Genomic DNA, 12,917 nt, shown 5'->3' on the forward strand with positions numbered 1-12,917 from the left:
CACACACCCGAATACATGTATACAACACATACGTACACAGCTGGCCACACAGATTGACAGACGTGCAGAGCACTCACACAAACACCAACAGCACCAGTGGCTTCATCCTGTTTGTCTCTCTGGTGGATCAGGATGAAGGTCTGTTAGTATATGTAATTCCCACTAGTGGACCTTCCTCCAGTTATAATTTTATTTATATATATATACACACACATATGCACGTACATACATAATTGTACATATACACATGCACAGTGTAACAGTCATTTATTTTGTTTTAGATACCATACAGGTTCGCTGGCATTTGGAGCCTTAATTCTTGCAATTGTCCAGCTTATTAGAGTAATACTGGAGTACTTGGATCACAAACTGAAAGGTGAGATTTATGAATCTGCTCTAGTTTATTAAGACCTCCTTTGGTAAATTACTTCCTTACTTTCCCAAGATGTTTTTCAGCAATGATAAGAGATTAATTCCACATTATTTTTAGCCATTGTAGTTCCATTTGAAGCCAGTGAATCTGTGCTGGTTTACTCAAATTGAGTGTATGTCCTGGGGAACTTAATGCCAAGTTCATACAGGATGTGGATCTGATCTAACTGAAAGCTAGTGAGCTAAATCTGGTTGAGAAAGAGAGCCCATATCTGGAAGAAAAGAAATAATGTTTCTGCTTTTGTCACAATTTAAGATTTTCTTCTGAATAGCTTTCTATGTTCTATGTTTCTATGCCCCATCCCTGGCAGTGTTCAAGGCCAGGTTGGATGGGGCTTTGGCCAACGTGGTCTAGTGGAGGGTGTCCCTGCCCGTAGCAGGGGAGTTGGAACTAGATGATCTTTAAGGTCCCTTCCAACCCAAACCATTCTATGATTCTATGATTCTGAAGACTGTTCATGAATTCTATGTATGATGTACTCTCTCCTTTTTTTTCAGGTACACAGAACTCCTTCACTAGATTTCTACTCTGCTGCCTCAAATGCTGTTTCTGGTGTTTGGAAAAATTCTTAAAATTTATAAACAGAAATGCCTACATCATGGTATGTGCTGTCTCTGCATGTGGTCTCCCCTATCTGGGACACTAAAATACCCTAGCCACTAATAGTAGGTCAACAGCCAGCAGTACTAGAATCTGCTGAATAAGTAATGGGATTCATGGGAGTTTTCAGGAAATGCATGTGGTCCTACCATGAAAAAGTAAGATTTTTTTTTTTAATTCTTCTAAACTCAGCTCTTTTCATGCCAGTCCTTGTCCATCTCCCTCCCCCCCCAAACTAAGTGGGAAGGGATGGCATAGCTGGTTAACTCCCCCTGATTCAGCAATTGAAATCCTAATTTCAACAGGAATATTAGCTTGTTTCATACTGCATGTTGATGACACTTCTGTTTGGAGGTGGTGTTTGAATAAGGAGGTTAGAAGTCATGAGGTATCTGTATTTCCTCCTGGAAGTTAAAAGCACAAATTCTGCTAACAGCAGCAATGATATTTCTCTAAAATAACCCTTCTAGCATCCAGAAGAGAAATTCCAGGTTTTCACCTAAATAAACGTACACAGATTTCAGCCTGGGATGTTCTGACTTGAAGCAATTTCAGCAATTGAATGGTACAGTCATGGACTTGTTGTCTCAAAGGAGGTGGCTGTAATTATAACCCATGCTCATGCAACTGATGTTTCAAAATAATGCCATCTTGAAGAGAAAGTATTCTTTTTTACTATCATCTCGTTTACAGTTTGTAAACTGACTGCACTAAGAGCTGTTCTGGTATATCTTACCCTTTTGGACACTATTCCAGGAAGAAGAAATGGTTCCTGAATAACTTTAGCTGCTTTACTTTATGCTGATGTAAATCCACTGACTTTGATACTGATATTGCTGATTTCTTCTTAAGTGAGAGCAGCGTCAGGTCAGAGGAGATACCTACAGGGGTCAACTCACTTCTGCTCTGCAAGTTCCTTTCCACTCGCTATAAATCTAGTGTAGGTGACTAGCGAAGTGAGAAGAATCCCTCAGCAAGTACCTTATTTGCTCTACTGAGCAAACTGAGTCTACTGCCTGCAAGATCAAAAGGGGTGGCATGCTCATCACCGGGTGATTTGAAGGGGTAGGATGGATAATATTCTGTCCCAACCTGGTGGGAAGCATTGAGAGGTAGCAGGTGACCGGGGGAAGTGCTTTATGTTCATCTGAGTTTCACGGTCACATATTAGAGAGAAGTACGCATTAAACGCAGTAAGATTCTGGCATACAAGGAGGTATCCTAATTATTTTAAATACTCAACAGCTACTATTATTTTGCAGATTGCCATATATGGTAAAAACTTCTGTACCTCGGCAAAGGAAGCATTCTTTTTGCTCATGCGGAATGTGGTGAGGTAAGGGGCCATCTCCCAGTCCTTGGAAATGTCAGGGTTTCCTGCTATTGCACTCCGAAGACACACTTCTTTCCTCTCCCATGTCTCCTCCAAATATTGTAAGCTGCTTCTGTCCTCAGACAGGGCCCTCACTTCTAACACTCAGTGCGTAACAGCAGGCTGTCCAGCACAATAACCCATGCAAAGTTGATATAATCTAACAGTTTTGTGGTGATTGGTCTTTTAAATTCATAAGCAGCCAGTAGATTGTAGTAGCGCCTCCAAGGAACCAATGGAGCCCCTGAGAGGAGACCTACAGATATATGGGAATGGGGTGCTCATCATCTGCCCTATGCGTGTTTCTCGAGCTTTGGTCCACTCACTGACTGTGAAAAGGAAAGCAGAAAGACCTGAGTCTTCAGATTCATCCAGAAAGCTTATGGGGTGTCAGAGAGTGGCAGTAAAGAAGAGAGAGTACTTTGCTTTCAAAACCAGTATCTTTAACATAACCAGATCTCCCCTGGTGCTGGGAACTTCCCTGGCCCTTTTCCTCACTACCAGGACTGCTGCCAAACTCCCGTTCTCATCAGTACTTGTCTTCATTGCTCCTGGCTCTTCCTGTACTGCTGTGAGATCAAATAGTAATGCGAGAATAACTCAGGAGCAGGCCACGTTGACGTAACAGCAGACAATCTAATTACAAAGCAAGAGGCACAGTAAAACTGGTTAGGTGGTTTAAATTATTAAGTGAAGGACTGGAAGGAGGAGAGCAATGGAGGGGGAGGCTGGAAAACGGAAACGATGTTTAAGAAAGAAGAGGAAGGGATTGGAGATGGGGGAATGGAGTGCATTCACTCTGTTAGCGTGCGTTAGTATTGGTACAGCGCTGTCCGTGCCGTGTAGTGCCTGTGCAACAGGAAAGAGAAGCTGCCTTTGTTTCCTGTCAGAACGTCCCCTCACTGTCCTTTGTGCTTTTGCTCCTAATCAGTAAGAGCAACAGCTAAAAGCCAGGCATATAATTTTATTGTTTCAAACTGAGATTTTGTGTGTGTGTGTGTATTTTGCTAATTCTGAATTCTGACAGGTTGATGATGATTTGTTCTCTTTAATATTTCTTAATGTTTATCTTTCATGGTAGTCAGTGCTGTGTATTACTATATCCGTAGCGTTCAGCGCTGTCAAGAGGCTGATGATACAAAGCTCATTTTCCATCCCATTATTTACCTGCAGTTTCTGATAAGACAGGCTGGCAGGATTTCAAGCAAAAACTCCCTGCTGTTGTTTTTAATGAGGTCTGCAGATTTACTGTCAATGTTTCTGTCTATCTTCATTCATTCACCTGTGATTGTCTCCCTGCTTTGAGGCCTGCCTCCTGCCTTTAGTCTTTTACCATGATATCTTAAAATAATAGATTTGGCATGTTATGGGGTCATGAAATGTGTCCAGATAGGACTAAGTGAAAAGAAGACCTACTAGCAATCCACACAAACATTGCTTTTTTGTTTGGGGTGTACTTTGCCTCTTCTGAGCTGGCGTATCTGTGACCCTAGTAGAAAGGCTGAAATGAAAATATTTTTATGTTCTGTTTTTTTGTTGTTTTTTTTTTTTAACCAGCAAGAGCAATAAACGGTCCTCAAGCACTGTAGCAGTACTGCCGCATTAAGGCCTAACTCGGCAAGGACTCAGTGCTTTTTGTCTTATGGGGTTCGGCTGTAACAAAGCCCATCTCAGTGTTGTGCTTCTGCGTGGCTGTGTTGTCAGCCTGTGAAACCAGCAGAAGACAGCTTCTGGGTCATGCTTTGTCAATTAGCCATAGATTTAAGGAGAAAGACTACAAATGTCTTGTTTGTGATGATTATGTATCATTTGTCCTTTGCTGAACAGAGTTGCAGTTCTGGACAAAGTTACAGACTTTCTTTTATTCCTGGGGAAAATTCTCGTTGCTGGTGGTGTAGGTAAGCTAAACGATTTTTTTTCCAAATGCTGTTTTCTGGTACCTACAAGTATGCCTGCCATAATCACATATGCTTAATTAACAGCTGGGGGTTCTCATTGGTCTGACTATTTGGGAAGCTGTTCCTGTATTTCTAGGATTTGCAAGACTGAACTAAAATATTTTTTTTTCTTTTTTCCCCCTTCCCCCTCGCCTCATCTTTTCCATAATTGCTTTTACTGCTCTTGCATGTGTTGCTGGCGCAAGGACTTCTGCAGCCAAAGCATCATAGCTGGATCAAACCAAATTCTCATCCAATAAGCCATCCACAATCGGTTCTCCTTTCATAAGAACTGAACAAAATTGGAAATGAGATTCACCTGGTAGCAGAGAGCATACATACAAGAGGAAGTGGAGCAGGTCTGCAGGAGATGGGCCTGAAGCTCTGCTGTATTCAAGCCCATTATTGCTATAAGCTATAGTAAAAGAAATAGATTATTTGTAACATCCTTATAGGGTTTTCTTAGTTATCAGTAAATATATTATTCATGTTTTTCTGTAACAGAAAAGTGATTTTTTTTTTTCAATGAAACACTTTCAGCAATTCAAGTTGGCAGCATTCCCTTACGGTTTTTCTAAATTGTAACAGCAGTTTCAAAACATTATTTTTAAAATAACCATATTTTGTATTCTTTATACTTTAAAAGATTACTAATTAATTTTATTTTAATCAAAAGTTGAAAATTAGTACCAAGAACAGATCTAAAATATTTTGTCATTACTGTAGAATGACTTTCAAACTAGGGTAGCAAATTTGATTTGAAACATCTTCTCCAAAATTTAAGCCATGAAATACTGAAATTAACTCATGTCTTCCTCTTCAAGAATATATTCTTTGGGCAAGTTCTGTTGTAGATGCATTGGTCTGTTCTAAACATTGGTGTGCTTGTCACTAGCACTGCCATTTCTCCTTTCAATCTGAAATTGTTAAGTATTTCTTCAAGCAATAAAATTTAAAGCAGCAGAATTTTTCTCTCTTTTTTATTTTAGAAAAGATCCACCCAATGGTCTTTGTTATCCCATGTCATTGTCTTGTTTATCATTATTTATTAATTTTGCTATTAAATCCAGTAGAATGATGAAACAAAACAATTCATTAAAGTCTTTCTAGGCCCATGAATATCTTTATGGTAATTGATCCATTTACATATCTCTTCTGTCAGAATACAGATCCAACAGATAATTAGTACTGAGGAATTTCTTGTTTACAAACTCTTATTTAAACCATCCTTGGATCTGTTGTCTGTTTGTTTTGTCTCATCCATTCTTTAGGTGTTAGGAAATCAGAGTTAACATAGGAATCACTAACATTCTGTGCTTCTTGCAGGTGTCCTTGCATTCTTTTTCTTCACACAGAGAATACCAATCTTTGCACAGGAAGCACCGACATTAAATTACTACTGGGTACCGTTGTTGGTAAGGCAGCCATCTAACCTCCTGAACACTGAGGGCAGTTTGAGGTGCTCAGACTACTCAGGCCATGGTCTGCTAACAGCTCCTGTTGTCATCATCTCAGTGGCATACTGTCCACTGAAGTGAGGACTGATCTGCTACACTCTAGTCCTCTGGATCCTTCAGGCAGACGTGGCACTGCAGTGACTCTGTACCTTCAGAGAAATTAGGTTCCACATCTGCTTTGCTCAGGCTTCCTGGACACCAAAGGCTGGTGGTGAGGCACCGATGACGGTGTGGCTTCTAATAGAAGGGACTTGTGATGCATCTCTTTGTCCTTTTGTAGCCTCCCTAGACTCCAGAACATCTCCAGGATGAGTGGTTCCTTAGAATAATCTTGAAGGAGTTCACAATATTCCTGGCATATATTCTCTCTGGGGGTTGAAATGGCTCCAGTTTGGCAGCTGGAAAACTAATGGCTACTGCATGTTAGGATACAGTCTTGAACCTGTAATCCCTTTCCAGAGAATTACAGAGCTGTCATTAAATCCCCCCAAATTTGCTTAGCAGACTAGGCTTCTGAGTTGTGTTAGCACTGCCACATTGGTGCCAAACTAAATTTGGGGTTTATTGTGGTTTGTTTTTTGTAGACGGTCATTATTGGCTCCTACCTAGTTGCACACGGGTTCTTCAGCGTCTATGCAATGTGTGTCGACACGCTTTTCCTCTGCTTTTGTAAGTACTATGTTTTCTTTCACTAATACCTGCAAGTCACGGAAGGAGGAGTAGAAAACCACCTTATCCATTCCTTACAGAATTCTGGTGCCATGCTAGTAAACTGCATGAAAAGCAAACTGCTTCCACTTTTCAGTCTGGCTCCTTGATGCATTCTGCAGTGCAGAAGTGTCTTAGCATTCAAATTTAATTAGTTTAAGTAATGAAAGGTAGCTATATAGCTCATGGGGATATCTGGCTTTTGTTTTTCAGATGTTATTAACAGTTTGCTTCTGGGTGCTTTCTAAAAAGCCCTGTACAGCAATGATTCATTCAAACCTCTTGTTAATAGCAAAGTTATTTTTGGTATGTAGGTACTCCTTTGATTTCAACTTAATAGCCCTGAACAAAGTATTATGCTGAATTATCTTCAAATTTGTGTAAAATACCATTTTAAAAACTAGCTGTCCCTTGGACCCCCCCAATGGCAAGCAATCATGGGCAGCATCTCAAAGGGACTGCTGTTCAATGTCTCCAGTGAGAGAATACTACAAATCACAAAAGAATTCTGTTGGTCTCAAGTTAGGGCATGGTTATCAGAAGATGTACTTACTACAAAATACATTCCATTTGCTAGATTTACTGAATTAAAGAAATAAAGATACACTTTTTTCTATAATGGAAGTCATTCTGGTAGGTCCAAATAGAAGTTACATGGCAGTGATTGTTCTTGCAGTTGGTGAATTATTTGACAATTCTAAGGGAATACTGAAATAGTTATAGGCTTGATCTGTCATATGCACAGTGGATCACTGAGGCAAGATAAACATGGTAATACTGATTCTCCTCTTACAATATCATAAATTCTTTCTTTCCTTTAGACACTCACCTTCTTAACCTCGCTTCCCTAGGAACTGAGGTTAGCATTGACTCTGGAAATACTGGGTTGCTAAAGAATCACAGGAACAAAATCAGTCAGAATACTGAAAATTGATGTCTAGCTGAGAGCTACATCCTATTCATCTCGAGTTACGGACTTTGGTTCTAAACAAACATGATCACAGACAGGCATAGCACTAACAACACTCCAAGAAAAAAGCTAAACAATAAATAAATGGCAACTATCATTTAGAATGAAATGGAAATGGAACAAACTAACAAGTTTTTTTTCAAAAAATAACAGATTTTCTTTTTAATTTATTCCAAAGACACATGCTAGATACTGACATGGAGCTGTATGAAGATTTGCTTCCTCTAACCTCTTGGGCCATTCCTTACAACTAGCTCTCTCTTTTTGGTTCTGCAGACACAGCTGTCTGCCTCTGCAGGGTTGCAGTTGCAATGACTGTGCTTCACTGCACACCCCCTCCAGATTGCCCATCAGTGGGAAATTGTTCACTGGTGTGTGACTCCTGCATGGCGTAAACACTGGGCTGAACCCAGAGCAGTGATTCAGTCACGACCTTCTGTAGGGAAAAAAGTAATGTCTGCCTCATTATTTTAAAATCATATTGTTTTGCTTCCCATGCTTCCATTCAGTCATGGACAGCAGGAGATGGTACAGAATATTGAGCACTTGTGGCATCAAGTTTTTTGAAAGAGCTTTATCTGAGCCAGTGAAAAAGGGTCCAGCTTTAAAATGTGCTTAAATCCACAGCTCTCTGCGGGACAAATTTTCTAGCAAGTAACAGCCAAAATGCCAGGCTTTGTGGAGGCATGGGTGTTTCTGAAAATTTCCACCTATACTGCCAAACGAAAGAACTAGAGAATAAAAACAGCACATTGCTGTCATTTAAAAATGGCTGGATGTTTGTGTCTCTGCTTTGTGTAAAACCTCTTCTGGTTTGAGAAAACAGAAATTTTATAGCGTCCTTAACAATACAGCTAAATTGCCTTGATTGAGATTTTTTTTTTTTAATGTTGGGTCTTTTGCTCTCTCCTTTCTTCACTTCTCTGTGTGTGTGTGTGTGTGTGTGTGTGTGTGTTTGCACTGCTGTTTGCTCTTTTGGCTGCTTTTGCTGTGTAAATTCAGGTGAAGACCTGGAAAGAAATGATGGATCTACAGCAAAACCCTACTTCATGTCAGCTAGCCTTCACCGAATTCTAGGGAAGAAGGAACTAAGCCCTAAGAAGGCAATGGGATAACATACACTAAACCTCAATATCAAAACAGTGTCACTTTTAAGCAAAACATGTATAAAGTAGGCAAAAGTAAAAACTGTAAATGATGCTTCTGGTTAATGGGTGATTTTTTTTCCTTTTGCTTATATCTAAAAAATGAGCAACATTGGTAACATTTAACTAGTTTAAATGCTTAAACTAACAGCTGTGAGAACAAGGCCACGTTTTAGTTTATAGAGTGCCTATGAAAAGGAAAATGTAAATTTGAAGCTTTTTTAAATGTATAATGATGTTTTAATAACTTTTGTAACACAAGTTGCTGCCTTAGATGACGGCAGTTTTGATAATGTTTCTTTTTATAAGTGTATATTTGTAAAAGAAATTCAGGCAATTTTTTGAAAGCACTAACATATAACCTAATTAGCCATAAAAAGATAGTTCGAGACTCTCTAGTTAACCAGGAGATGGTACTAAATTTGTAAATATGGTGCTATGATTGTATTTTTTTGTACAAGCTGGTTCACAGCTATTTAAACTGTGATTATACATGCATTAATGATTCCCTACACTGAAAAAAATGTAGTGATATTTTAATCACATCCACTACTGCGTCTTTTAAGAAATGATGGTACCCTGCAGGTCCCAAAGAAGGTAGTCAGAGAAGACTATAGTTGATACTGCTTACAGTGAAGTTTTCTGTGAGTTGTGCTTAAAAGATGATATAACTGAGAGAAGGTCCCACTGCACTTGAAGTGATTTGTGGCTCACACAAATGAGGTTTCATCTGGTACAAGATGGTGAATGTATCATTTTTAGCTGATGTCGAAGAGAGATGCGCTTGTGTTAATTTCCCCCCCGCCCCGTCTCTAACGAGTCTCTGATTGTGTTCTACATTATGAGGAAGTGGAGCTTCACTGAAAGGAAAACCAAATGCAGTCTTTTTTCCTTGGAAGAAAGTCTTGGCCATATATGTGCCATTGCCTCTGCCTAGCTCTGAAGGGCTTCTTAACGAGACATCGCAAAGACTGTGTGGGCGCTGAGGGCCAGGGGTGCTCTTTCTGTGGGTCTCCAGGCTCTCAGTGGCTCACACAGTAAGGTATTAAGACATTTAAGTCTTCTCATGATACAGGATGAATTATTTAGCTACTGAAAGACGGTCCAAAAAATTTAGTTCGCTTTTTGATTATTAAATTTGCCCAGTCATTAGTACAAAAATATATTGGTAGAAAGCATATTAACATTGCGTTCGGTTTTATGACCCTCCCGTTAGTAGAACTGTCACTGACATTAGCAACAGTTCTGCTCATGGAAAGTCTTTACACTGGAGTACTTCTCAAGTCTATTACTGCCATGAGCTGAGCTGAAAAGGTTTTCATTTATTAGTCTCATGGATGCCCAAGGACCCAACCAGACTGAGGCCTGCCCCCAGTTTTCATGAATTCCACTGTAGTGAATGAGATATTCCATTACTGTCCGCTTTCCATGTGCCATACCACTGCCAGATCTGTTACAGGAGTTCAGCACCTGGAAATACTTTTCTAGCCCCAGGAGTCTGTTGGTGTCACAAAAAGAAAGGCAAATCCTTTTCCAGGTGGTTTGAATGCAAGTTTCTGGGGAAAATTTACTGAGGATCCACATCACAAAGTGATCTTGCTGTCTAACTTAGGGCTCCAGTTTGTGATGATTGTAATCACTACCGAGGCAGAAATACTGTCCGTACAACAGGGCTGGGGTCATGTTGATGCACAAGTGATATCCACCCACGTGCTTGCAGTCATGGGCGCGGTAGGATCTTGAAATCCTGTGAACTGAGGTGCAAGTGATAGTGTACTCGTACGCATTCTCTGTGATCCAGTGGGCACTGTAGCCCTTTCCCCTGAAGCAGAAATGAGTGGTTCAGTTTAGGACTCAAACGATGTAAAATGAAGGCGTATAGTTTCAAACATTACTGATTGTGGGCACCTTCAGTTTTTGAAAACCCCTCTTGAGATACCCTAGAGTAAACCTGACTTTCAGAAAGGGCTGAGAAACCTACCCTCAGAAAAAATCAGACTCTTCACTGATGAAGTTTTTCATCATTGTCATCATTCCTTTCTCGCTATGTGCATGGCATTCAATACACACACACCCCCCCCCACACACACACCCCCCACACCCACTCCCCACCCCACCCCCCTCATTATTCTAATCTCTTCTGAGAATTAAATCAGTAACTTACGGGAGTATGTGTCACTATTCTGTGATTAAAAAAGCTGCTGGTCTGATTACAGTCCATGTGCTAATAATTTCTTTTTTTTTCTTTTTTTTCTTCTTTTCTTTAAATACTACTGTGTGATTAGTTTGCAGCTAAAAAAACTGCATTAAGTAATCTATATTTGTACTGGACTTGAGTGTCTTACTGGGAGCTCAACTGAAAAAACGTATTTCCGAATACAGCATGCTTTTTTTATCATATGAATGTAACCGTAGAGTTTACTAGGAATAAAACAGAATAGAAATAGTATACAGTTATTTGATTAGAAGACTTTTGTAACAATCCTATGCATTTACTAAAGGAATTTCTAAAAGTGAAAGTTTTAAATTGTATTATTATTTATATACAGTAAAAATATATATATGTATAAATTTGTTCCACTCACTATTTTGTGAAATTATTTAGAATGTAAGTGATCATCATTTCTGAGAAGAAAACTTAAAAGCCATTTTCTTAATGATATAGTTATGAGAACTGTGAAAATACAAAGCAATACCATGTAGATTTTATAATCAATAAAGTGAATAAATAAATCATAATGATTTAATATTAAAATTGGCTTTTAAAAATAAAATGCTATTAATGAATTAAGTAGAAGTTAATACAAGTATTTACATGGGAAAGAATCACTTAAAACATTTTGAGACTAACTTATTATAATGGTTCCTAATTAATCCTGTGGGCCAAAGTCTACAGACTTACACCACAGAGGAGGTACTAGCAGTGACATTTATGGATTTGGACATTTACTTTGTTGCTCAATTTAGTACAAAATTTAAAATTCCATTCTTCAGAGAGTGGAAGATGTGGCTATCTCTAACATGGTGAAATATGTCATACCTGCTTTGCTCCTGAGCCCACGGGAGATGGTGACAAAACACCCACCTGTTGCACGAGGCGCAGGCCAGCCCTGCGAGAAACGTGACAAAAGGCCGGTGGTTGTTCTGCACTTCCAGTGCAGCAGGGGAGATGTTGGAATTGGAAACTTGGCGGGAGCCCATCATGCTGCCGCTCGCGAAGGGCTCGGCGGGTGGTGGTCCTGCCCGGCCCGCAGCTGGGCGCCTCCTCTCTGGGGAGAAGCTTTGGAAAGGCAGGGTGGCCCTTTACATGAATAGAAAACTCTTTTGAAGGTCTGAAACAAGCAGAATGTAGAAACCAAGAGACAGTAGAAAACACCCGCTATCATATCCACGCAATCATGTTTGGCTTAGTTCTGGTTGAATTCATTGTGTATCCCTACGACATAGTAATGGATGGCTTTCATTTACATGTTTTATACCAAAGTTTTAATGTCAAGCCTTCAAATTTTGTAAAAAAAAAAAAAAAAAAAAAAAATTTAAAAAGTGACCCCAGAAACAAAACAAACAAACAAGAAAGATAGGATTATTTCTTATGCTGAGGGTTTGGTTTTTTCCAAGTACTATTCAGCAGCTGATTCTTGGGTTACAAGGATGCCTAATAGTCTTTTAAACATTAGTATTTAAAAGTATGAAATATTTTACTGTTGTATGTTCTGCTGTAGAACAGGAAAAAGATTTTGGCAGACGCAATGTCAAGCTGATTCTGGGACAGTCAGTAAGTATTCTTCTACAAATGGGTTGTCAGAGAAGTGATTGTGAAGAATAGACTGACTGTTTTCGGTAACATAGAATGTCTCCCTTCGACCAATTGCTCAGCCTGGACAGCCGTGTCCTCTCTGACAAAGTGCCTTACTGGCTATTATTTTACCTGGCTTATATTTTGAACTTTATTCGCACCATGTAGATTACAAAACAGAAAAGGCTAGATAGGAAAAACAATACTCTCTTTATTTAAAATTAACTGATGTAAAATGAATTGTAGAAAATACGTCAGATGTATTTGAACTGCGTGATGCAGTGCACACAGTTTCCCTGTTGCTGTTGTCATATCATGAAAGTAGACTGTGTGGGTCCAGGAGAAGACACATGACAATTGTGGTGTTGCAAATAAATAGAAACAATGCAAGACTGTTCTGGTTTTAGTAGTAGATTTTTTTTATACACTAATTTATGGTATAGTGAACTTCTGAGTAGAGCCTATTCTGCTTTTGGTTACAATGATCATACGTATTGTA

General features: G+C 39.4%; 1 protein-coding gene across 3 annotated transcripts in view; it reads left to right on the top strand.

Moving 5' to 3' along the window:
* The window catches only part of SLC44A5 (solute carrier family 44 member 5), a 99,218-nt gene extending 89,484 nt beyond the window's left edge, over positions 1-9,734 (top strand). For 2 of the 3 annotated variants that reach the window (XM_075759084.1, XM_075759083.1), the window contains exons 16-22: positions 282-376; positions 931-1,034; positions 2,296-2,369; positions 4,233-4,303; positions 5,669-5,757; positions 6,384-6,468; positions 8,480-9,211. In XM_075759084.1, the coding sequence (XP_075615199.1) occupies positions 282-376; positions 931-1,034; positions 2,296-2,369; positions 4,233-4,303; positions 5,669-5,757; positions 6,384-6,468; positions 8,480-8,592 (631 nt within the window). In that variant the 3' untranslated portion in view covers positions 8,593-9,211. Of the gene's footprint in view, positions 1-281; positions 377-930; positions 1,035-2,295; positions 2,370-4,232; positions 4,304-5,668; positions 5,758-6,383; positions 6,469-8,479 lie in introns of all 3 variants that reach the window. The other variant, XM_075759085.1, reaches the window with a different exon arrangement.
* Positions 9,735-12,917: the final 3,183 nt, after the last annotated feature.

The sequence above is a fragment of the Balearica regulorum genome, chromosome 8 (assembly GCF_011004875.1).
Source record: "Balearica regulorum gibbericeps isolate bBalReg1 chromosome 8, bBalReg1.pri, whole genome shotgun sequence".
Lineage (NCBI taxonomy): Eukaryota > Metazoa > Chordata > Aves > Gruiformes > Gruidae > Balearica > Balearica regulorum.